Genomic DNA, 27,043 nt, shown 5'->3' with positions numbered 1-27,043 from the left:
CGGCAATTATGCTCATACAAAGCACTGTGTTTTAACTAAAACAAATAAACCAATAACAGAATATCTTATTGTATATTGAATTGCCTAATTGGAGTCACCAAACCCCACTGCCTCCTCCCATTAGACAGCGTGGGACAAATACAGATTTTATCCAATCACGCTTCGTTCTCTGTGAAGGTTCAGTCTGATAATGCAATGAATAGAACGTCTATTTTTGATTGCCAGACATGTTTGTATATTTGTTCTGTTTCTACGAGGAAGGCGTAGTCTATCAGAAACATCAGCGGCCAAAGGCTTCTCTAGGTTTGTTTGATATAACTTTGACAGTAAATGCTACAGTAACCTTAAGCAGCATCAGGCTAATTCACTTCACTGGAGAAGTTCTATTCGCCCCAAATAATGTTTTGCTGATGTTGACAAATAAACAATTTGTAGGATTTATCTCTTCTTGTAGTGCCATTGCTGTGTTAATCCTGTTTTGTTGCAGGCTATAGCTTGCAGCATAGGCCATGAAAGACATATGGTTTGCAATATGGTAGGTCCTATGCAAGGAATGGTGTTTAGCTAACGACAGTAAAATGCACTTATGTGGTCCTATTCGTCTCACAATGCTTGGAAAGTGGTTAAAGCTATAACTTACATTTGTATCCCTGGCTAAATGTAAGCCTATTCTTTCTTTAGTTTCACATATTTGGTTCTTTAGTTCCTCGTCTACAGTTGCTAAGCAGGACAGTTTGACAGTTTTTGATTGCATAAAGTTACAAAAATGTAATGTCTAGCACTATCATGTTGCTAAGTGCTAACGATCTATTTCCACAATAAGGCCTATTTAATTGTATTTTAATCATGTTAGGGTAAAACAAATTCTTCTATGGGCATACGCCGTCTGGATTAAATTGTGTGTTCTCCATTAATGTATTACGTCAGTGGTATTATGTCCCCCTCAGTCTTGAAAAATACTTGTGCTACACACACACCCCTCCCAAAACAAATGAATTGAGAGTTCCGCCCATGATTACCAGAGAGGATTGAGGCGGAGCAGTTCGTATTCTAAAATATTTCACATTACATTGTTCGCTGATAAATAATCATAGCGACTGTGTTTAACATTGTGACCGAATGTCGCTGTTGGTAGTGACATGTAGTTCCACGTTGTACAGTGCAATTAAAGAACTACAAAACAAACCATAATGCACTCGGGTATATTTGGCGGTATAGTACATCGTGACGTCTACGGGTACGCAATCACCATATGGGAGGGGCCATGTGGTTGTGGAGGCCGGTCCTAGAACAGCGGCGGTGTAGAGCTTCAAGCGTGGCTGGTATTGCCGCTTCTAAGATTGGATAGTAGGTTGCCTGTAAAGCCGCCGTAAAGATGTCTGACGACGAACAGCAAGAACAGACCATCGCCGACGACTTGGTTGTTACCAAGTATAAAATGGGAGGTGACATTGCCAACCGTAAGTAATGTTATATAGGAAGGGAACTTAGTGTGATGTTTTAGTGAGGTGACTTGCCACCAGCCCCTGGCCTGTCTTGTAACGTTAAAAATTGAGCTCGCTAGCTAGTTAGCCAGTAGCTACATGTAACAACCATGTGCTGTGACAGGCTTCGCGGCTTAGGAACGTGGGGAAAGGGGGAGATTAATAGGCCTAGGTTAGCACATCTTCATCTCAAGCCGTCGTATTTACGAGCTGGCATGTAAAGTCAAAGACTTGCCTTTGTGCATCTTGCTAGTATTTGCTTCCAGACAGGAATTAACGCCCACCCATGTGCTTCGAGTGCAATGTTTTGTGACGAGTCCATATGTCCAGCGATGCAAGCTAATATAGCTAGCTTGCTAGCTAGCGTCCTGCTTCAAACCTCGTCAAACACCCCGCTCACACACAGTTGTCAAACTGTAGCAGGAGAAGCGAGCTCATGAATTTCCATGCCATTCAAGAGTTTCTGAAATGTAGTGATATTTATTGTAGCAAACGTGTTATTATGACATTTAGTTTGAAGAGAACCCCGCACATGAAATGGAAGTTGGAATGGGCGAAATGACGAGGTTATCGTGTATCATTAGTTGCCGAATGTCAGCCACGTTTGCTCCTGAATTTGTCCTGCAAATCAACGTTAATTATCTTGTTAAAGAACCAGTAACGTTACTAAAATATTTTTTGACAAACGACTGAGCCAAACGTACTTATGCTAAGTAACATGTTCCTCTGTAGGCAGTGAAGCTTGGGGTTTGTAACGGCTGTTTCCTTTTCAGGTTTTGAACAAGTAAGATAGCGCAGTAGCCTAAGTTGGTTGCTGGCTTTATCTGTGGGTGCCCAGCTAGGAGTCATTCACTGGCATTGTATTTTTGGCTCAACCAGTCATCCTTATGGGTAATGTTAGGTCCTGGTCCTCCGAGCGTTGACCTTGCACAGTTAATAGGCAGATACTAGTTCCGTGACATTGGCAGTGGCTGTAAATGCAACAGGTGCATGGTGGGAGCACAAGGCCTGATGGCACACAGAACTGTTAATGCATCACAAAAGTAGTTTCTCAAGGCTTCCTCAAAGAGAACGCACGAATGAGAAGGTTTGCACAGGTACTTTCTTTTGTGCACTTGTTTAAAAAAAAGAAAAATCAATCTGTCAACTCTGTCCCTGAGTTTTTTCCAAGACATATATTCAATTAAGGTAGGTCACAACTGAAATAATAGCGTTCAGTGTTGTCACCAGAATTTCTCTCTCTCCATTGTATCCTGCCTCCATCTCTCGGCTTGTTGTGACCTTGTTCCCCTTGTGTTCCTCTCTTCCAGAGGCCCTGAAGGTTGTGATCGAGGCAGCCAAACCCGGTGTGTCGGTGCTCAGTTTGTGTCAGAAGGGTGATGCTCACATCATGGCAGAGACTGGCAAGATTTTCAAGAGGGAGAAGGACATGAAGAAAGGTTAGAGCAGTAGATGGAAAACATTAAATGGGGGAAAAAAACAAGTGGTTCTATTGAAATAATTGTATCCAGTTTTTGAAATGTACACTGGGTAAGAAAATGCAAATGTACTCTGTAAGCCTTCAGGTAAAGTTCAACTGAAAGATGACCTTTTTAAAGCTTAACTGCTTCAAAGCTCATCCACATAGAACTTTGCAGGATTCCATGATGAGACTTGCCTTTGGCCTTATTGTTAACCTATGATGCAATTCAATGCTTTTAAATGCTCTTAAACGGGTTTGCTCAGTATTATGGCCTATATTGGCAGAATACTGCCAGCTATTCAGCGCATGTAAGGACAAAGAATATGTGCATTTGACTTCCCCTTCCCCCCATAAATATATTAACTGAGTTGATATATTTGGAGAATCCCACATTGTATTGCAGCTGTAGCTCTGTTTTCCATGCCATTGAAAGATCTTAAAAGGCTCTTCAGAGTGCTCCCTTGCGTATCAAGCCACACCATCACCACCTGAAGCACAGGTGCATATAGACTCTTGAGTCTCTGAGTTTGACATGCATTCTGGTGCTTGTGTCTCTCGCCCTTCCCTCTTTCAGGCGTTGCGTTCCCCACCTGCGTGTCAGTCAATAACTGTGTATGCCACTTCTCTCCCCTGAAGAGTGACCCCGACTACACGCTAAAAGACGGAGACCTGGTCAAAATGTAGGAACCTCATCTCTAGTACCCCTCCTGCGTGTCTCCGGTCTCCTCTCCTCCCTATATTCTCCCCTCTGCTTCCTACTTTTCGTCCTTTGTCTTTGCCTCTATCGTCCTGTGTGTGTGCTGTGCTGCTCAAGCGTTTGTCCCAGTGATGTCCCCGTGTTGTCAGCCTGCTGTCCTGTGTGCTGCTGTCTCATCTCCCCTCTTAATCCCTCTTTGTCTTGTCCGTTGTCCTCTGTGGTGCCCATGTAGACTTGTTATTCAAGTTACGAACTAGTAGCTCTGCTGTCATTTGGATTCTTCTGCAGTTAAAGGTTATGTCATCTGTGTAATTCAATTGGCTAGTATTTCTTACATCTGATTGTTTTTTTTAATGGATTTGGTTACTTTTGCACTGGAAGTGTCTATGTTTACATGCACACAATAACATGAGTAAAGTCCCGGGACCTAGTCTGTTGAAGGCTTTTATTTGATTATGCATTATGTAGAGAAAACTCTTCCAAAAATATTCCCATTAACATAACCTCTAGGATAGTAAAAAAAAAGCCATTCTGACACTGGAAACTTATTTTTCTACTCTGAAGCCCACAGCCAGGCTTAATGTTGTTCCAAAACCTCCATTCCCTGTTTTTTCACAGGTGTTTTCACATGATTGTAATGAGTTTTGGTTAAATTTTTCCAAACTAAGAAATTAGGATAAACATCTTGTGTTTACTGGGGCTTGCTTCAGATGGAGGTTAGAAGCGGTTCACATTATGTTTTAATTTAGTATAGTGGTCTTCATCGGATACATTTCAGAATATTGGTGTGCATATAAATGTAGTCACTGTCATTCATTGTCCCACTCTAATCTTGGCTCAGGACCTGTTCTAAACATCTTTTCATTATTCTCCACCCTTTATCCCACTACCACATCACTGTCCATATCTTCTCTCCTCATTCTTCCTTTTCACATATGGCTTCTGTCGCTCTCTGTCTGTTCCATCATGTCTGCTACAGTGACCTAGGAGTTCACGTCGATGGATTCATCTCCAATGTGGCTCACAGCTTTGTCATTGGAGCCAGTCAGGTAAGTCTGCTGCACAACTCGGTAGCTTCCCATTCATCACTGTTTGCCTGCAGATATATAATTGCCATATTTGGTTATAACTTCTTGATCTCTGGCAACAGGATGCCCCTGTTACTGGGAGGAAAGCCGATGTGATCAAAGCTGCCCACCTGTGTGCGGAGGCTGCCCTGCGGCTCGTCAAACCTGGCAACCAGGTAAGCTACTGCAACAAGAGACAGAATGATGGGTGGTAACATACTTGCACCATACATACTTGGATACAAAATACAATGGATCTGAAGCCTGTCCTTGTGTTTCTAGAGGGACAGTAATGTGGCAGAAAGCATGCCCTCAAGATGAGATGTGGTGAACCTGATAATTAGGGATGCACGATACCACTTTTTTACAAACCGATACGAGTACGAGTATTTTTATTTGTGTACTTGCCGATACCGAGTACCGATACCGATACTTCTTAGATTTGGTCTCCATGAAAGTGCAATTAATTTGGAGGCAGATTTTATTTTATCCTCTGCAGATTATGTCAAGCCTATAGTACAAAATTAACAGAAGGCTATCCCAAGCCAAAAATAAACAGAGCTTTCTGGTTTTAACACACAAAAAAAGCCTTCAAACAGACAATATCATCACATTAGACAAAATGCAAATATAACCAGATAAAGGCAATTCAATTTGCTGCATAGTTAACAACACAGTCTGCTTAACAAAAAGTGAACAGAACTATTACTGGATTAGCACAAGAGCACATTTCAGTTACAAAAGGATCAGAAGAATCTCCTGCTCAAGTACACAAACAATCACTTAACCTATGTGGCACAGTCTTTCTCTCTACCTCTCTCTTTCTGTGTGTGCGTGCGCGTTTTTTTCTTTTGCAAGACGTCAGTTAAGATTGGTTGCTTCGGTCTTGCGCCACTAGCATCAGTGAACTCTGTGTACTTAGCACTATGGTGCGTCTTCAGATGTTTAATCAAATTGCTTGTGTTAAACAGAGTACTTTACTGTCCGCCCCTCGACACCGTAGCAGTGCAGATCTTACACTGTGCCTTACTCCTGTCGTCGTCATTTATCTTAAAATGAGCCCAAATCGCCGTTAAGGCAGCACAACGGAATTGCTAATCGCTAACGAGATGCTAGCAGCTAAATTTAGCGAAACCTGTATACTGAAATACTATGACAAACTTTCCTAACACAGTCAAACATCAAGCAAATGCAACACAAGACGGCAAATAAGCTACTTACTAGTCTGGCAGAGAATGGTAGGACAGGTAGGACAATAAATCACATTTTGTGTCAGCATAGCCCGGCCAGTTTGATGCAGTGAAATACTGATGAGTGGTATCGGTGCTTGGTATCGGCAATTCAACTACGAGTACGAGTATTTTAACGAAGTATCGGCACCGATACCGATACTGGTATCGGTATCGGTGCATCCCTACTGATAATGCTTTTTGCGTTAGACGTTTCAATCATTTGGTCTGCTTGTGCTTTTCTCCACCAGAATTCTCAGGTGACCGAGGCCTGGAACAAGATCGCTCAGTCATTCAAATGCACTCCTATTGAGGGTGAGTGTTAAACCAGGCAGTTCAGTACCATCACACATTAATAAACTATACCTTTTAATGTTGTCAGGGCCCTGTGGAATCAGTTATGTATAGTGAAGTTTAAGGCAGAGTACATTGGACCAGTTCTCTGTTTTCATTTTCTGTCATTGCTCTTTCATTTATTTATTTTTTTCAGGCATGCTGTCTCATCAGCTGAAGCAGCATGTCATTGATGGAGAAAAGACCATTATTCAGAACCCAACAGACCAACAAAGGTATTAATTCATATAGAGTAGGGTTGGGCGATATGACGGTATATACCGTGCACCGTTAGAAATGTGTCTAGATTTTGGCAATACCGTTTCAACCGCGGTATACTCTTATTTTGAAATGCAATCGAATTATTTTTAGATAATGACCGCCGAGCTATACATCATCCCGCTTATTATACGGTTACTTGCCAAAACGGTAGACATTCCTCCAAAATACCTCTTTAACGATTTTGTTGCCGCTTTGTGAATTCCGCTTAGAAAAAATTAGTTCTTCAGGCAAATAGAACTTTAAAGTTTCGGGTGTTGCGTAGCAACCCATTACTTGCTGACTTCAAGTTAGAGTGACTTTCATCAGGGGTTTTCAACCAGGTGTCCGTGGCCCCCTGGTGGTCCGCGACGACATTGCAGGGGGTCCGCAACATGAGCCTATGTTGATCAGTTCACCATTGACTTTTTTTATTTTTATAAATATACCTGGGCCCGTCGACATATTTATGTCTGAATAGCCAAGACGCATTGCCCAAAATACTGATGTAGACCCATATTCAGCAAAGAAATTACACTGACAAGTATTATAGGCAGAATATGTGTGCGGGGGGAGGGGTGTGGCGGCAGCGGCGGCGGTTACAAACATGAAAAAGAAGGGTAGGGGACTGTAAAATGTTTTTTTATGAATCACTGGCACATCAGTGGGCCGTGGATTACTTTCTGGTCAGAATGGTGGTCCCTGGGACAACCAGTTGAAAACCCCTGCGTTAAATGACCGGACTACTTGCGGAATGATTTGAAAGATTTGAATTAGAAGCACAAAACCCATTGCCAATGACAGCGGTCATTACTTTTTGCACCGGTGAATATAAAGAAATTACAGACCTGCGAACGTTGGGGTGGCCCATTCAAATCAACTGAACTTTTTTGAACATTCTGAAGAGCGGTGTAATAGGGTGACCAGACGTCCTCTTTTTAATCTTTCCCGAGAGTCGAGGATTACTCAACAAGTAGGCATGAAAATCCTTGCGGGTCATGTGCTTAAAAATTGTACTGGCAGGGTGTCCGCTGGGTTTTAAAAAGTATTAAAAGTAGAGCTGTGAAAAATAACGCGTTAACGCGTTATGATTAAATTACAGGATTAATTAGTTAATTATTTTAACGCATTAAACGCATCCAATATACCCACAATTCCGCCCAATATGCATTAGTCGCCGGCTCGCCGCTGTAATGGGAGGTTCGTGTTTAAAAAAAATAAAGATGGAACATTCAATGAAACCAAAGTGATATGCACACTCTGCGGGAAGACGTTATCGTTTCACCGTAGCAATACCAGCCTTAAGTACCACCTCAACGCGATGCATGCGTTGGTCGGTGAGGGGAGTTAAAGTGGAATGCGCCAAACCACCCTCACTGAACAACGTAGGCCCCTCATTAAGTGAAGATTGAAGATAATATTAATGTTCCATATGGAATAGCAAAAAGAACTGCTGAGTTGCAGCACCATTGTTTTTTTTTTATGAATAAAAAAAGAAAACGTGTTAAATGTATACATCCGTCCTTTGTCATATCTTTTTGTTCTCACAAAAATATACCGAGAAAATTGATATGTGATTAATCATGATTAATCCACATAAACCTGTGATTAATCTGATTAAAAATTTGAATCATTTCACAGCCCTAATTAAAAGGTGATAAATCAAAATGGCCAAATTTAAGGCCATTAAAAGTGTTAAATGTAGTTTTAGAGGTATTTTATTTTTTTTTAATAGGTATTATTTTTTCAAGTGTCCTATTCTGATTGAAATTCTATCTTCTAAAGTTTGTTTAAATGCGGGCTTTAGCAAAGCTGGGCACATAATCAAAGATCTTCCGTATCAATCCTGAAGTCTCAACTTGGTATGTTTTATGCTGACGTCATATTCAGTGGTCGTTCGACATCTCAAACACTGCGCGCTTCAACTGGGTAGCCAACTGGCTGGCTTACGCTTTTGACTTGCTTAGGCATATCTTCAACGTCCAGACAACCATCGTCGTCGTCATGGGCAAATGCAAGTTTTCTGACAGCTGCGTGCGGAGGCTCTGGTGTTTAAATACTGCAGTTAAACACCACTCATTGAACTCCAACGAAGGAATTTCGGAGCTGTTTAAAGAAATGTTTCCCGACTCTGACATTGCAAAGTCATTCACGTGTGGTAAAGACAAAACCGGCTACATCATCAGATTTGGATTAGCATCGTTCTTCAAAAAACAGCTTGTTGATGGCATCAACAAGGCTGGGCCGTTCGTGTTGATGTTTGCTCATGAGTTCATATTAGGCCTATAGCACACCAGTTCACGTAGTGGATGCCAGTTTGTGAAGTGATATCAGCAACAATTCATATAGCAGATGCCAGTTTATAATGCATCAACAGTTCATGTAGTGAATGCCAGCCAGTGTGCTGGAACGATCTCTCCATTGCACATTTAATGTAGTTTGTTTTATTTTTATTCACAAAATGAAATAAATGTGTGCAATATGTGGTCAACATCAGTGAGTCTCTAAATCTATTATGTTGTGTATAGTGTTATACATGTCAAAATCTCTGTAAACGTTAGAAAGGTCGCCGATTAACACTTGCAACTCAGTGTCGTGATGGTTTAAAAAAAAATTCAGAAGGTAGTAAAAAAGGTATTAAATTTTACGTAAGGATTGCTGTACATACCCTGACTGGGTATCGTACCAGAGGCTCAAGGACATGTCCTCTTTTTGAGACCTTTTTTCTCAATGATGGTCAAATATTAGTAGTTAAAGATGCACTATTTTGATAGTTAAGATTTATTTTCAGTATTTCAAAGTGAATGAGCTGTGGGAGCACAAGAACGGTGAGCGTCTAGCAGCGATGATCATAGACATATTCATGTATGTGTCTATGGCGATTATAGCCTAACTATTGAGATTCTAGCTAAGTAACATAGACAACTTTTTTTGGTACTCCACGTAGATTATAAACCCTAGAATATAAAAACGACTCAGTGAAATCGGTTGAGAAATGTAAACGCTATAGTGCTTTTTATCCAGAAAAAACGCAGCTCCACCGTTTACTAGCGTTTGTTTAAAGGCCAGTCTTCACCTCACCAATATGGCGTTGGCGCGTTGCAGCAACGGGCTGAAGCAGTCAACGGGGCGTCTATGTATATATGTCTGCCAACTTCTTAATTTTCTTATTTTAATATGTGGCCATATAAAGAAAATGTTTCTCATCATTATTGCTTTTACATGCGTACTCTTTTTCACAAACTCAAATCTGGTCACCCTACGTATAATAAACTGTGATATAAAATTACAAATAGATAGAAGATTTTGGCCATATCGCCCACCCCTAATATAGAGATTTATGTGTCACTGTGGAAGAAGTAGAAGAAGTTTTGTTAATGATTTGTGTGTGTCCACAGGAAGGACCATGAGAAGGCAGAGTTTGAGGTGCATGAGGTTTATGCCGTGGATGTGTTGATCAGCTCTGGAGAAGGAAAGGTAAGTGAGCATTATTTGTCAGCTGATTGGGCACCTTTTACATAAACTATCATTAAGTCATTTTACACAGAATTATGAATTTGTTCAATATAAATTTACAGTGTAGCAGTGGACAGGTTCTATCAACACTGTTGAACAGGTGATCACCGCATCCTCACCGTTTCACTATCTTGTACATCCATCTTTTAGGCACGGGATGGTGGGCAAAGGACCACCATCTATAAGAGGGACCCTAGCAAGCAGTACGGCCTGAAGATGAAGACCTCCAGAATGTTTTTCAGCGAAGTCGAGCGGCGCTTTGACGCAATGCCCTTCACCCTTAGGTAGCCTTTTGGCTAGTCTTAACTTCTAGGAATCAGTCAATCCATCTGTCTATCCCCATGCAATGAGTCATTTGAGACATATATTGTGACTTATCCTTACCATATGTATAATTATAAATACATTTCATGAAATATAACAATAACCTTCTGATTGACAATGTACTAGATGCATTGCAAAGTTACTTCGGTCAGTACGTGACTTTCCAGTTACTGCTGATTTAAAAAAAAGATGTGCCATAGTGCGGTTGCTAACCTAACATGGCAGCTAGGCTCTCAACCCCTAGGCTCTGATTTTGTATTTATTTTTTTCCTTCCCCGGCTTGTGAATCACACTACATTGCACGATCCTGAACTGTTTGTAAAGGTCGCAAGGCTGTTTCATTGCAACACCTTAGATGCAAGTCTCTATAAACTCAAATCTGGCTGGTCATTTTACTTTTTTCCCTTTGCTTGATGGGAAAGAAGCCAAAATATGAGTGAGCCCTATTTGATGTGTATTGTGGTGTTTTAGATATTTGGTAAAGTCTGTGACTGGCGGATGTCCTCACCTCTAGTCTTACCGTTTGTGTGTGCCTTTCTCTTGCAGGGCGCTTGAGGATGAGGGGAAAGCCCGCTTGGGTGTGGTGGAGTGTGCCAAACATGAGCTTCTGCAGCCTTTCAACGTACTCAATGAGAAGGAGGGTGAGAGTCTCCTGTCTATTGTTTGTGACTACATCACCTGCATGCACTTCCTCTGACGCAAAAGTAAAAGCATTTAAATGACTTTCAGTGGTCCTTCCCTCCTAGGTGAGTTTGTGGCACAGTTCAAGTTCACAGTGCTACTCATGGCCAATGGGCCGTTGAGAATCACCAGTGGACCCCTTGAGCCAGAACTCTACAAATCCGAACATGAGGTCCAGGATCCTGAGCTCAAGGTACGTTCCTACCATCTCTTAGTGTGGTGTTGTTAAATTAGGAAGCATGTTGTAAAACATTGTCTCTTGGAGAAATGCTGCTGTGTTATGTTGTAACAGAATGGATGATGGTGAAAGCTGTAGCCATATATGTATATTTATAGCACTAAAAGCAAGTCCTTATGTCATGGCTTAAGTAAGGGATAATGTATAGTGCGGCGGTCATTATCGAAAAATAAATCCCGACTGGACAAACCTGACCCTGAAGTGCAGCATGAAGGGATTTATTTTCCGATAATGACTGCCAGACTATACAGTACAGACCTGCCAACATGTACGCATTTTGCGTACCTGGCACGCATTTTGACATCAAAGTACGCTGGTACGAGTTGATGCTCTAAAAGTACGCATAACGTTCAATATTGCATTGCCGGTTTTCAACAGGTTCAACCTTCAAAGTCTGTCTGTGTCGAGTCGCCAAGGCGTACATGGGCAGCTGCAGCAGAGCAAGAAGCAGTAGAGGAGTTTGACCAATCACAGACCCACAGACTATCGTTACTATCCTCTGTTTGACCCTTGAAATCAGAGAGTACTAGGTTACACTGCAGTCAGTAGAATCAACCGCTGTTTAGGTCTCAGTTAGCGATTTTTCATTCATACTTACCTAACTCTCCCTTCTCGCCCACATCTGGCCAATTCTTCAAGTGAGGACATTAAACACAGTTAAAAATGACTGAAAGGTAAACTAATGAGTAATGCAGAGATAAGACGTTAAATTAATTTATTTTAGCCCAACGATGTTAACCATGCGGTCTTCATATCATGTTCGCCATCGATTTAAAATGGTAAATAGATCTAAGTGTCTTGGCTGTGTTACAAATGGTTTGACATTACGCTTTCTTGGTGTTTTGATATTACTAATTTCAGACAAACTCTTGTAGTATGCTACCATGGTAGAACCACCGGATAAAAGAAAAAGATCGCATGCACCTCAAAAAATCATTGATAGTTACCGGGAGAGATGGCCATGCCTCCGTTCTTTTCAGACTTCCCTAGCATGCTTTCTGCACAGTGTGCAATGTCAATATTGACATCAGTCACCAAGGAGCAACGGGTAACGAACACAGTATGATGCATATTATCAGAGAATCATAGGCCTGTCCGATGTTCTCAAGTTCATGCTCGAAGACCGCGACAGCTTTCTACCTTGTCCACACATAGGCCTACGCACAGCTATTGTCATGTCACAGTGTAATAGGCTATATGTTTCTACTAATAATACGCTAATGATAATAGCCTAATAAAACTCTTCCACTGACTAGAATTTAATTAAATGATAAAGAAGCGAAGACAGCGCCATCATTTGGTCTTAGCAGTTGCCTAGTCCTGATATCACATCGTGTCATTGGGCTTGCATTCAAACGTCAGACATGGGGACACTTGACAGGTATGAGGTCGTGTTAAATATGTTAATTAAAATGGGGAAAAAATATAGCATGACCATTGTTTGTTTGTTGTCACAGTCATCACATGTTATCACAGTCTTTTTTTTTTTTTTTCATTAGGCCTACTAAAGTGGTTCAGAACTGTATTATTTATTAGCTCAGAATGCCGTCTATTGGTTCAAACATGCAACAGCATTATAACTAATGAAATGAAGGCCACAAAATCTTGGACAGGACAATAGAAAAATCAGGGGGGTATCTATGAACAGTTCTCTCCATAGACATATATAGGCTATTTGCAGATTTTGTTCCATTTCTCTCAATAATGGTCAATAATTAGTTAAAGAAGCACTATTTCGATAGTTTAGATTTCTTCTTAGTATTTTCAAAGTGCACAAGCTGTGGGAGCACAAGAAAAGGTAGCGTCTAGCAGCGATTACCATAGACATATGCACATGTATACATGTCTATGGCCATTATAGCCTTGCTACCGATATTCAAAGTAACATGGAGACAAAACTTTTTGGGAGAACTTCACGTCGATCATAAACCCTAAAATAAAAAATGAAAAGAAATCGGTTGAGAAATGTAAACGCTATAGTGCTTTTTATCCAGAAAAACCGCAGCTCCACCGTTCTTGCGTTAGTTTACAGGCCAGGTAGTCCCGACACAATATGGCGGCCACGTTTCTCGCGAGGCAACAGCCGAGGAGGCGTCTATCTATATATGTCTATGGATTTGAGCGCTGGCGTGACATATATGCACACATCAAACCACAACCACACGGCCCTCATGCCCATTTTCCTTCAGGGCAACAAACTGAACTAGTTCACATTTCCGCCAAGCAGGCCCACGCTATATTGCGAAGGGGATTGGGCAAAAATTGTAAAATTATGCAAGGTGTGTGTAAAAACTTTTGACAGTGAGAGAGTGTTCAACTAAGGGTAAGAAAAGTGGGGGCTGACTGGTTTATTTTTATTTTCAATGGCTCATACTTTCTTCTGTGTTCACTTGTAAAATATCTCAGTGAAATGCTGCATTTGGGCCCAAAAAGGATATCCTTACATTCCAATCAGTGGCACATCAAAAGAGTTTACATATTTAGTATTGAGTTAATTTTGTTGTCTAACACATAGCTATGACAATATAGTACTTCTAGCATTCTAAGTTCATTTCCTCAGTAATAAGTAGGACGCCCACACCAGATGTTATTTATATAGCACTACTACTGCACAAATGCAGAAAGTATGTCATCTGAAAAAGCAGGTGTGTGCCCTTTTAGGAAGTGTTTGTGGATTGCACAACCACTTCATGAAATGCATGTGACCATTGAGTTGCACAGTTTCTGACTAGCAGTACATGTCTGTGTTTTCAAAGTTGGACAAATGTTTTTCAGCATTTATATCCGTCACAGACATCAAAATAACCTCCAATATACAGTGGACAAGGCTATATTGATGTCTCTTTTCTGTTGTCTTCATTTGCACATTTGGCATTGAGGTAATCCAAAAAGAACGCAAAGTAATCAAGTTACATTACTTTAATATTGTGATACTTGGATTAGGTTACTGAATACAATTTTTAACAGGTAATCAGTAATTGTTTCGGAATACATTTTTAAAGTAATCCTCCCAACCCTGGTAATCAGTGACTTGTGACGTTCCTTGTTATTGCTATTCAGTCGAAACATCAGTTCAATTTCGCCAGGATTGCAGCTCGCCTAGAGTGCCAAATGTGCTAGGGCCGGCCCTGCCGCCGCCCCCCCCCCCCCCCCCCCCCCCCCCCAGGGGTGGTACTCAAACACATTTTCCAATGTTGGCAGGTCTGTACAGTATCCTGCTTATTATACGGTTACTTGCCATAACGATAGACATTCCTCCAAAATACCGCTTTTGGTTTCCGCTAAGAATAAATAGTTCTTCACGCAAATAGAACTTCAAAGTTTCAGGTGTTGCGTAGCAACCCCTTACTTGCTGACTTCAAGTTACAATGACTTTCCGTTACGTTATATGACTACTTTCGGAATGATATGAAAGATGTGAATTAGAAGCACCAGTTGCCAATGAAAGCGGTCATTCATTTTTCGCGTCGGTCAATGTAAAGAAATATCACACCTCCGAACGTTGGGGTGGCCCATTCAAATTAACAGAACTTTTTGGAACATTCTGAGGAGCTGTATAATAACACTTTTTTTTTTTTTCTCAACAGTCTCTGATACAGAGTTCGGCCAGTCGTAAAGCACAAAAGAAGAAGAAGAAGAAGGTGGGTGTCCAAACAAACAAACATACTAACACATACTAACAATAACATGAATAACACATCTTTTAAACCAAGACTTCCCAAAGTGCTGGAAATCACCCCAAGTGAGGGTATCTGATCATTTTGAACAAAGTATTTCTTATTGCACTTATTTGCATATCCAGGGGCCGAGCAATGGCAAGAATCAGTAGAACGATGGGTGTTCTTTTTATGCACACAACATTCTGCCCCCTGATAGTCTATAGGCTTTCAAGGAAAAGGTGTTTGCACCCTGACCTGAGGATATTCCTAGACCGCAGCTCTCCTAATTAAGTCGTAGTTTAGGTTAGACTATTTGATATGAAATGAATGATCAACTAATTCAGTCAGTGAATTATATGAAACCGCACACGCAGGCCATAGCCATAATCATCATATGCCAAGTGCAAATAGTAACTGAACTGTGGACATACGATAAAGGTAAACACAAATTCTACAATGAATTGTATTCATGTAGATATACAACTTCTTAACATTCTGTATTTTAACTTTTACTAAAACTGGATGTTGTATATGTTAAATTTGGACTGTAAAAGAAAAAAGGGACATAAGAGCCCTTAAGCTTTGTACAAGGTGAAGGACGACAGCCAAAAGTAAGGGGAAAGCCTTATAGCGCTTGTGATTAATGTCCTACATATCATTCTGTCGTCTTTATTTTTCAATTAAGTTTACATGTGTGTGCGAGTATACATCTGATTTATTATTCATTTTCTGACCCCACATTGAGTTTGGGTCACCATTAGGGGGAATCCCTTTGCATTAGGCTGTTTACATGGGTCTATAATATCACGTATTCTAACCTTTTTTTTTCTCTCGTTTTCTCATTTCTTGGGTTTACAGGCTTCCAAGACAGCAGAGAATGCCACCGGGCAGCCAGCTGAGAACGAGGTTGCAGAATAGATTAAACGAACACAAACACCCATGCACACGCACAGTTTCAGACATAATAACACCCCTAGTACAGAAGTACAGAAGGCCCCCCCCCCCCCCCCCCCCCCCAACCTGATTGCTTAGATTATTAGGAGCTAGTTTACCTTTCTAGTTACTAGCCCTCACAAAATATGTGTGTGAGATTGACAGTTGGTCTATTGTGGTGCCCCAGAAATGCCTTGAAATGTCAACCTGTCATTTTTACAACTCCAAACACGTAAGACTTACAAGGCACCCCCTTAGGTTTCTATTCAAGAATTTCATACCCTGTTTGGTACATTCTTTGCAAAAACCCAATTTGAATGAAAACTGGAACTATGCCTTTTTCACATGCAATTAATTAAAAAAATGAGAGAAATATCAAAATAAGGTGTCCATGCGCAGTTCTTTCTCTGAGTTGCGCTTTCCAGCACACTAAATTGAACCTGAATATCATGGTTTTGTGTCTAAAAAGGTTTTACGTAAAAGTTTCAGTCCCCCATAAACACCAAGTGTGATCTAAAGTTGTATCTGTATGACTTTGGGTTTTATCGTGTTGCAATAATTAACGTGTTACATGTTCTGCAAGTCTAACATTAAGAGACTAAATAAGGTGTTTGTAAAACCATCCTTGGTATTTCTTTGAATAGAAAGGACATTATGGGAACCCCCCCCCCCCTCTCTAGAATACTTCTTTGGAAGGTACACCTTTCTGTTGGGGCATTAGAATAGGAATTCTTGAAACAGAACTCTGAATTCCTGCACACTTGTCTTGTTGGGTAGATTGGAGGACTTGTAAGTTGGGAATTTTTGGGGGTTGTTATCCCGTTACTGCCATCCCTTTCCCTTTTTCCTCCAGGAGCTTGTTAACCGCATTTTGTCGTCATTTCGTCGTCACAACATGATTTTGATGAAAGCATAGCAATTATGGCACTCCAGAATTTTAAAGATGTAAAATTGCTATTCTTATTATTTTGGTTTATGACTTTAACGTTTTATTCTGATTTCTTTCATTTCATGTGAAATACCCCACGCGGGATGTCTACAATGTTTTCACCCCACCAGAAATGTTTTCTATATAACCAAGTGGCATTTCCTTACACGTTATACTTTACATACACAGCATTGGTGTTGTAGAATCTGAACCTTTGAAGCATAAGTCAACCTGGTCATGGGAGGGCAATGAATTTCACGGTTTTGTGTTTTTCATTTGTTTCATTTCTGGTCAAATGGTGTCCAGAGCTTTTGATATACAGGAGGCTTGAGTACAAGGTGTGATAAAAGAGCGATGACATCTTGGGACTGTTTTACAACTAATGAAATAAAGTAACCTTTGATTATGTTTTTATTAATGGTTGTGCAGTTATTAATTCTCATATGAAAATACAATTGCAATAATCAGACACATATGTTTACGATTAAAGTGTCGGCAGTCGTTCTATGAAAAGCAGAATAAATTAAAGTTATGCCAGACCACATGTACATGAATTGATGCTATGAATGAATGGGTCTGAACCAGCTGGCGGTGCGGTTTGATTTGGTTTCTTTGGTGTCTCCTGTTCAGTTCCACTGTCAGTCAGCTTCAGGGGACACTCTATTAATACAGAAGGATGACATCTTTCCTTAAAGCCTTGTCAATTAAACATGTAAAACAAACAGTTCCAGTCACACAAAGTCTTATCATAGCATATTCAAACCATTAACGTTAAATATATATACAGTCAAGCCGGAAAGTCTGCACACCCTTTTCACCTTCTCCACGTTTGATTACGTTAGACACATTCTACAATAGATTGAGTTTTTATCTAAAAATGCTACATCCCTACAGTGAAGCATGGCAGTGGCAGCATCATGATGTGGGGATGTTTTTCAGCAGTTGGAACGGGGCGACTAGTCATGATAAAGATGAATGCAGCTAAGTACACCGAGATCCTTGAAGAAAACCTGCTCCAGAGCGCTCTGGACCTCAGACTGCAAAGGTTTACCCGAATGACACAATGACAAAGTGAAAACACCTAGAGGACTCAAACCCTGAGAAACAAGAATCTCTGGACTGATGAAACCCAAATTGAATGTTTTAGCCTGAATAACAAGCGTCACGTCTGGAGGAATCCAGGCCCCCGCTTACCACCTGGCTAATACCATCCCTAAAGTGAAGCAGCTACCCACAAATAGTTCTAACAGTAATCCACACCATATACAGTCAAGCCGGAAAGTCTGCACACCCCTTTCACCTTCTCCGCATTTTATTACGTCACAGACATATTCTACAATTGATTGAGTTCTTCGTCTCTTTTGACTCCAAATTCTACACAAAATAGCCCATAATGACAAAGTGAAAACAGGTTTAGACATTTGTGCTAATTTATTAAAAATCAAAATGTAAAATATCATATGTACACAAGTGTGCACACCCTTTGATATGACACCCAAAAGTGAGCTGAGGTGCATTTTGTTTCCACTGATACTGCTTGAGATGTTTCTACAACTTAATTGGAGTCCACCTGTGATAAATTCAATTGATTGGACATGATTGGGGATTGCCAACCATGGGGTTAAACGAATTATCTGCAGACCTCAGAAACAGGATTGTATCAAGGCATAGATCTGGAGAAGGGTTCTGAAAAATCTGCAGCTTTACAGGTCCAAAAGAGCACAGCGGCCACCATCAATCGAAAATGGAAGAGATTCTCTGGTCTGATGAAAAATGTTTTTAACTTTTTGGCCTGAATACCAAGCGTAACTTCTGGAGGAAACCAGGTACCGCTCATCACCTGGCTAATACCATCCCTACAGTGAAGCATGGCAGTGGCAGCATCATGATGTGGGGATGTTTTTCAGCAGTTGGAACGGGGCGACTAGTCATGATAAAGATGAATGCAGCTAAGTACACCGAGATCCTTGAAGAAAACCTGCTCCAGAGCGCTCTGGACCTCAGACTGCAAAGGTTTACCCGAAGCACACAGCCAAGAGAGCAAAGGAGTGGCTTCGGACAAAGTCTGGACATGTCCTTGAGTGACCCTGCCAGAGCCAATCAAAACGGACATCTAAGATCTGAAAATGGCTGCCTACCAACGCTCCCCATCCAACGTGGAGCTTGCAAGGATATGCCAAGAGGAATGGGCAAAAATGTCCAGAAACAAGTGTGCCAAGCTTGTAGCTTCTTTCCCAAGACACCTTAAAGCTGTAATCACTGCCAAAGGAGCAGCAACCAAGTATTAGGCTAAGGGTGTGTACAGATATATAACCCCTAAATAACCTATTTTTGTCAGTAAAATATAATTGCATATTTTCTTAACCTGTTTTCACTTTGTCATTATTGGCTATTGTGTGTAGATGTTTGAGCAAAAAATGAACCTAAATCTATTGTAGTATAAGTCTAAAGCAATAAAACGTGGAGAAGGTGAAAGGGGTGTGCAGACTTTCCGGCTTGACTATGTATGTACATATATATATATAAAGTTAATTTTAGTGGCTGTTTAAAAAAGCATGTTTGAGTAGTCGAGGAAGAGTGATTAACAAGTGTGTTACCTGAAACTCCAACCATAGACAGAGCATCTGCACAACAACCCCTACTAGGACTATTAGGTCAGGCTGATTTGACCCACCACTGCTCTGCACAGTTTTTTGACCTGCTGAAGTCCGAGCTGTAAAAAAACAATCAGAAAAATGATGGAGTGTGCATAGCCGTTACAGCTTAATTACATTGGGAAATGACATAAATAACATGCACTTATACTGAACAAGTAGAACTGGACTGTACATTAGTGCTTTTCACTTGTACCATGTGTTGTGAGCGTAATAATATGGCCGATAGCAGCGGTAGCACCACTCGCCGAACAGGTGGCCACGCACTGGAAAGACCCAGCATCTTTGGCAGTGATATTCCTCAACTGAAATATCACATCTCTGCATCGTTGGGTGCTGAGTTCTGAGTCATCCGTCTCATTCATGGTGATGAGTTGTCTGTCCGGGTCAGACACAGCCTCACACTCACTCATGTTGTTCTCTTTGCACCAGTAGACTGACAGTTCCTTGCACATCTCCGGCTGATACACAGTCACACATTTGAGTTTCATGGAGTCTCCCTCAGTCATGTTTAGTTCTTGCTTAGGGTAGATAACCTTAACTGTAGATGAATAAGGGAACACAGAAATCACACTCAGAAATAACACGTACATACTAACAATACTAAGCCAAGATTTCTGTCAAAGCACATAAAGCCAGCTCTTTTTTCACAATGGGCACAAACACATTGATCCTTCTTACAAATAGCTTCAAAAAGGATCAGGGAAGTTAAGAGAGGCTAGGGTCAAAAAGGTACAAAGGTAGACATCACCTTTGAGTTTATAAAGTGTGAATTTGAAGATGGTATCCAAACTAATTGCCATAAAAACATACCCCTAAGTAGTACGTTTCTGCGTAGAGTTGCGTCAGTATTTGTGAAAGCAATTTAGAAGAGTTTACATGAGATCTGTGTTATTTTGCACAGCTTTCACATAGGATTATCAGAAATGTGTGCCCATGATTAAAAATTCATTTCTGACACGCCCTAAGCTCCACACTTGGTACTGCTACTTAAATCTAAGTTACTTTTCCATTTTTGTCTTTTTACAATTGAATGCACTTAATCTTAATGTTATGTATATCATACGCTATACACCGTATTGGTGTTCATACTGTGAAGATATGGTTTACAACCTTAAAAGGTTTAAGAGTAAGAGTAAAACTGTTTAGGGGGAGTTTGTTAACGGTAAATACTTGTCGGACATGGTAACTTTAAACTTTCCTACGTAGGTGTGAATGTCTTTATAGACGGTAATGTTTGGGTAGGAGCATACTCTAAGAACTCTATAGTAATGGACTAAGCCTACACAGCCATAAAAATTACAGTAACGTCATAGGTAGATACCAGAGACATATGTATATGCTTTGAATATGTTCATGACCCATTTAGCATATTCATTTCCTTAGACTTGAAATAAACACTTCAAACAAAAGGTAACCTAATATGAAACATGAATTTGATGGACAGACAGATTCACAACAGTGAATAGCTTTCTCAAGACAGGCAAACACAATTTTTTAAACTCCTCATTTCAATTTCTACCTAAAAAACTAAATTTGGACAAAGGAGCATTCATTTCTTACCTGTAGCCTGCAAAGGTAAGGGTAGTTGGCAGACAACCATCAATGCATGAATAAGACATACAGCATGTGGAGCATGCCACATTTTTATTATCTTTCATGTGAAGATGTAAAAGATGTTTCTAGAATAATGTCACTCAAGGTGTGATGGAAACCTAAACCACCACGGAACTGAAACGTGCAAACAAACAACACTTAAGCCTGTTTCCTGTCTGCAGCCCTCTACAGCCCACTGCAGTACCAAGGCCAAGGTGAAAGTGCAAGCATGTTTCAATGCAATGTAAGAAACGCTGCTATGGCACCAGTGGTGCACGTGGTGTCAAGCATCATATTTTTATTTTTGGGTTGGCCCTATGTTATTATCCTGGGAAGAATTGGTGAAAATTTGAGCATTACCTAACTGCCTATTTAGATTTGGGCTTTGGACTGATGTGTTGAGGGAAATAAATATTCGTAATTTCAAATTTCCTCGTTTTCTGAGTTATAACAAACAAACATTACAAGGATTTACCGATAAATGATGACTCCAGTGTTTGCCAGGCCTGAGTGTGACGTAATATTCTACATAAAACCCCGCCTTTTCCTTCGTCACGTCCTCTTGCCGTTGGTGTCTTCTCGTCGAGGTAGGAAGTCACGGTTCTCCGACATGTAAAAATGAATCCGTTTCAATCTTAATCGCTTGAAAAGCATCCATCATATGTTTTAACATTTTGTTTCATTTCAGACACATCTCCACAACATGAGAGCAAAGGTAAGGAATGTCGCATTATTTATTTTTCAGGATTTACATAGGAAGCTAACGTTGCATAGCTAACGTTACGTGCGTCACCAGCTAATGCAACCGTAGCCTACGAAAAGTTTCGATATCTTGTTGCCTTAGTTTCATACAACACCAGGTGATTTGTTCCAGGTAGCCTTTTCTTGTAAAAACTGGCTTGTGAAATAAGAGCTGCATAGTGGCAGTGTAGGCAGACGTTGTTAGCCATTATGCACCAAACTAGCATGGTGTAGTCGGTTTGCTAGCTAAACATATTTACAAACACACGTGGGTATGTTGGAATATACATGGACAGTTATCTATTAGTGATAATTTGACCAATGTAGTCATCAGTTGCCTGCCTCATTACAGGCAATATGCTGAATTTAGTCCTGCTTGACTGTTAAAATCACGTGCGGCTTCTAATGGTTGTCTTTGTTTTCACAGTGGAGGAAGAAGCGTATGCGCAGGTAAAATGTCCAAGTTTAACTTGTTTTTCCTGTATTTTGCAGACACATTTCCAATCGGGGTGATTGTGGCCTGTGTTTTACTGTCATTTTCTTAAATGCTTTCTGTGCTGTTTTTATCGTCAGACTGAAGCGTAAAAGGCGAAAGATGAGGCAGAGGTCCAAGTAGACTGACCCCTCTCCTGCAGCTGTGAGTCCCGTCCCCACTGCACCAGTCAAGTTTCTGCAAACATTCTCCACGTTCTCTGAAAGGGTGCCTTGGAGGAGGAAGGGCAACAACACCAATGTCTTCAACAGAACTGCCTGACATTCTACAGTTTGCATCAAGAGTTTCGTTTCGGGGCTTGGAGCTGGAAGATTGTGGGGAATTAAGGACATTTCTTATGTTTTGGGGTTCACTCTGGACTTGTCACCATCTATCCAGCACAGCTGACGTGCTCATGTAAAGACCATAATAAAGCTCTGGTTTATACACTTAACTATTCTCTTGCCTCGTTTACTGAATTGATGCATGCATCAGCTTTCTATTATGGAGTGTCTTGGGTAGTAAGACTTGCATCTTGTGCATTTCAATTGACATTATATTGGACCAAGCTGGTCTCATGAAACCTGGCCTGGATCCAAGGTTCAATGATATGGGTGTGTCCGGTGCTTTGGTAGATACCTGCTAACATTCCTAAAATGGACCTGGCTGAAGGAGGGCGTTTGGGAAAAGGGCATATTGGGTCGGGGTGGTTGAAGGCCCATTAAATTGTGCCCAAGTTTGAAGCTTACGTGTGTTCTGTTTAAAGTGTTTGAATTGCGTTTGCCTACAATATGGCTTGAAGTTGTTTGCAAATTTCGTTGTGGCACGTCATGTGGGACTGCTTACATGTCCTATACATATATATGGTCATCATGAAGTGTCAAGTGCACATTTATTATTAGTCCTAAAGCCACACATGGGCAAGTACCTTAACGGTAAAAAGCCGAATTTGTTAAACAGTGTTGTCCATTACATATCCATGCACGTGGGGTGATTGCTTCATATACATCTTCTGGAATTCCTGGAAGACCTTTATTTTGATGTTTTTGTAGTCCGGAAGCGCGTAACAGTGCGTGGTCAACAGCTTACTACCAGAGTGTTCTCGACATGTAGATGGCTAGCTAGGTAACTTGTACGTAGAAGTAATTTACAGATGTTTACTAGAAACTGCTTGCAATGCAGATGACCGGATCAACACAACTGTGCGGGTGGTTTTGGTAAGTCGTTTCTTATTGTCTGATAAGGTACGCCTTCTCTTTTCTAGCTATCTGTCATGGCACAGCTAGTTTTTAAGGTAGCAGGTTTAGGCCAATATCCGTACGGTCGTGGAACTCGATAGCTAGCTAGTTGCTAATCTACATTTCAAGAAGGCAAGTAGCTAGATCACTGCTATATTTACTTTTAGCGCTAAGGCCATAACAACACTGTATATCCTTAACCATCTTATTTTTAATACTTTTGTGTATCTATCAAACCACTCCTGGTTTTAAATCTATTGGGAGCTTCTGTAAATAAACTGGCAAATGTCAGACAAGTAAACTTGCTAACGTTAGCTTGCTAGTTTACCAAAGGCTAAGCGAATTTAGCCAGATAGCTGAAGAACCTGCCTTCTTGTACTTGTCTAATATTATGCTGTTCTGCCGTAAGCTTTCACATCTCATATTTCTTTGGGAAATGTGGGTTCGGATGCAAATATACTGCATTAAATTGGTTAGAATAAGACTGCAAGCTGCTTTTCTAAGTTTGCCAGATGTTGGCTAATAGGCGTTTACTCTTGCCACTCATTGTACCTAATGTGAATTTTTAATTGCCTAATGTGGTTGTTTCTCAGATACCTGGAGGGAAGATAACGTTGTGCTACTCTTCAGCCTGTGCAGACTGTATCTTCTAGACTCCTGAAACAAACTTGAACCTCCCACCCACACACATGAACACGGCATTCCTCTCATGCTGGGCCAAGCGCCATGCCTGACCGGGATAGCGCCTACCTGGCAGGTGGTGGCGGAGGGGGCAGTGGCACAGGGGTGGGCTCAAGTATAGGTGAAGAGGCAGGTGCAGGCTTGGGAGGGGTAGGAGAAGGCTGGGGGAGCATTGGAGGAGGTGGGGGCTGCATAGGAGGTCATTCTGGGTCTTCCGTCATGGGTGGAGGAGGGGCTCTAGGGAATGGAAATGGTGCTGGGGGGTTTGGCTCTGGTGCCAGCATTGATGGTGTATGCAGAGATTTCCTGCGGAATGTTTGCAAGAGAGGAAAACGCTGCCGCTTCAGACACCTGGACTTTAACGAGGTGCCTGACTTGGGGGTCCAAAAAAATGAGTTTGTCTTCTGCCATGACCACCAAAACAAGGAATGTGTGCGTTCAAATTGCAGGTTCGTCCATGGTTCTAAGGAGGACGAGGACTACTATAAAAAGACTGGGGAACTTCCACTCAGGCTCAGGGGCAAGGTTGCTGCGGGGCTAGGCTTGTCTCCTACTGACCTCCCTTTGAGTCGTGGAGAAGTGCCCATCTGCAGGGACTACCTGAAGGGTGAATGCCAACGGGGCAACAAATGCAAGTTTCGCCATGTGAGGAAGGACTACGACTACGAACCACCACGTGTTGGGGTTGGAGGGGTCATGGGTCCAGGCGGAGTTAGTGGAATGGTAAATGCAGGTGGGGTAGGAGTAGGGGGCACAGGCGTTGCATGTGGAGGAATGTCAGGGCTGGTCAGCGGAAGTGGCAGCAACATGATGGGAATGGGGTGTTCTAACCTTGTAGGCTACAGGGATCAGGGCATGGCAGGTGGAGGGGTTGGTGGGGGAGGAGTTGGCATAGGAGGCTTTCTTTCGACGGGGGCATCTGGTCAGAGACGCTTCGATCGAACTTCTTTGTATGACCCCTTGTTTGAAAATGGCCTGTTTGAGGCAGGGCCTATGGAGACCCCTATGGATCATGCCACGCTTCAGCTGAAGAGACGAAGGCTAGAGGGCCTCCGACTGGCAGATGGGGCCGGAGTGGGACACTATGAGTTGGGGGTGCAGGCCACCCTCCCAGTCCGCCCTTTTGAGTACAGGATTCTAGAAGAAGAGAACACTCTCTTGCGGAGAAGAGTTGAGGAGCTAAAGAAACAGGTCGGTACAAAGAGTAAAATATACCAGGGGAGATAGAATTTGTAGTGCAAACTCTTGACATCATTTTTTATCTTTCAAGTAAGGAATTTAAAGAATGGTTGCACCGCAAGAATGTGAAGCAGTTAAACTGACACGTATTGAAATTATTTTCGTTTGTTTTCCACAGGTATCAAATCTTCTCGCCACCAATGAGGTACTTCTGGACCAGAATGCTCAGTTTCGGAGCCAGACCAAGGTCATGACTCTTGTATCAACCCCGGCGCCCTCAGAGCAGATCATGGCGCCCCCTGTGGGCTCAGTGAGCTCCTACAACCACGGCATCGCTCAGACGCACACCACCCTGAGCAGCGCCTGCCTGCAACCCAGAGCCCTCATCCAGCAGGACCTGGTGGCTTCGACAGGAGCTCAGACGGCCCCTCCATCCAACGCTTCCCAGCCCACTGCACCCCCTCCCCACCTCAACCCTGAGATTACCCCTCTGTCAGCAGCCCTGGCACAGACTATTGCTCAGGGAATGGCGCCAGCTGTTTCCATGGCGCAAGTTGCCGTGTCTGTGGCACCGGTCGCCGTGACATTGGCTCAGGCGATGCCAGGCATCACTATGAGTCATGCTACCACTCCAATGGTGTCGTATCCTATTGCCAGCCAGAGTATGAGAATCACCACTCTTCCACACTGAGCCATGTGACTCAGTGCCCTGTGACAATGGCTGGGTGCCCTAGATCTTTCCTGTCACCATATATATTAACACACCCGCATATCATGCTAGTCATTTGGAAAACTTGTGTATTCAGTGGCTGTATTTCTGATATGGCAAATCAAAGGCTTCATCCTGATCTTCTGCTGTCATGGACAGTGGTTTTTCAAGTGGTGTGAACACCTTTCATGTCTTGACTTGTGAACATGTGTGTGCCAAAGGGACTTCTGAAATGTTGGCATCAAAGTACACTTTGGTAAATGTCAAGTATTTGACATGGGTCTTTGTTGATATGAACACATTGCCCTGGAACAGATGAGTACTAAACAAACAGACATTATGCTATTTCTAGAAGACACTGAGTTTTGCATTTGTTATGGACTCTTTTCTGGCAGGTGGCTGTTTCTGAGTTTGTTTGGTATTTTCCTTAAACTGAACCGTCACAGACATAAGGTCTCACTCTTTCTATTATATTGATTTGGCTGTGCCAGGAAGTATTAAAACCGAATTCTTTACCTGTATTAAGCCCTCTCCTCTTGCAGTACAACAATTCTAGATGTGTATGCCTTCAGAAAGCTCCTAACAACGTGACTTTGTACAAAGTCTTCCAATTGTAAATCTATTTTAACAGCTTTAGGACCTTTCAGAAGAAAAAAGACAAAAAGAACAAATGACGGGGTGGCTGGATCAAGGTGAATCTGTTTTTAATCGTTCAAAACAAAGGTACTGTATTGATTTTCCACCTGGCTATGTAAACAAATTAATTAATTGATATAACACGCAGCCTAAGACGACTATACATGACAAAGTGCTTGCACACTCAGTATTTAAGTTGAGGGCAATGTACAGATGTGTTGGAAGTAAGGCGGTACTTGTTTTTAGAACAACAACAATGGAAGGGCATAAAATGCAGTGTGTCGTTGAGATGTGTGCATACTATTGGGTGCAAATATCATTTAAAACC

General features: G+C 41.6%; 2 protein-coding genes across 2 annotated transcripts; both read left to right on the top strand.

The window, feature by feature from the left end:
- Positions 1 to 1,247: 1,247 nt before the first annotated feature.
- Positions 1,248 to 17,217, top strand: pa2g4a (proliferation-associated 2G4, a). Its single transcript, XM_012838640.3, has 13 exons — positions 1,248 to 1,460; positions 2,795 to 2,923; positions 3,521 to 3,626; positions 4,623 to 4,692; positions 4,794 to 4,886; positions 6,191 to 6,254; positions 6,430 to 6,508; positions 9,929 to 10,007; positions 10,197 to 10,330; positions 10,917 to 11,011; positions 11,117 to 11,244; positions 14,877 to 14,930; positions 15,807 to 17,217. Exons 1-13 carry the CDS (start codon positions 1,376 to 1,378, stop codon positions 15,864 to 15,866), a joined length of 1,176 nt encoding a protein of 391 aa, XP_012694094.1. The 5' UTR covers positions 1,248 to 1,375; the 3' UTR covers positions 15,867 to 17,217.
- A 6,013-nt stretch (positions 17,218 to 23,230) lies between these two features.
- zc3h10 (zinc finger CCCH-type containing 10) lies at positions 23,231 to 26,600 on the top strand. Its single transcript, XM_012838638.3, has 3 exons — positions 23,231 to 23,489; positions 24,104 to 25,382; positions 25,549 to 26,600. The coding sequence occupies exons 2-3, from the start codon at positions 24,237 to 24,239 to the stop codon at positions 26,059 to 26,061; spliced, it is 1,659 nt and encodes a 552-aa protein (XP_012694092.1). The 5' UTR covers positions 23,231 to 23,489; positions 24,104 to 24,236; the 3' UTR covers positions 26,062 to 26,600.
- The last annotated feature ends 443 nt before the right edge of the window (positions 26,601 to 27,043 follow it).

Source organism: Clupea harengus, chromosome 5 (assembly GCF_900700415.2).
Source record: "Clupea harengus chromosome 5, Ch_v2.0.2, whole genome shotgun sequence".
Lineage (NCBI taxonomy): Eukaryota > Metazoa > Chordata > Actinopteri > Clupeiformes > Clupeidae > Clupea > Clupea harengus.
The sequence above is the reverse complement of the archived record's forward strand: the minus strand, read 5'-3'. Positions and strand labels throughout refer to the sequence as shown.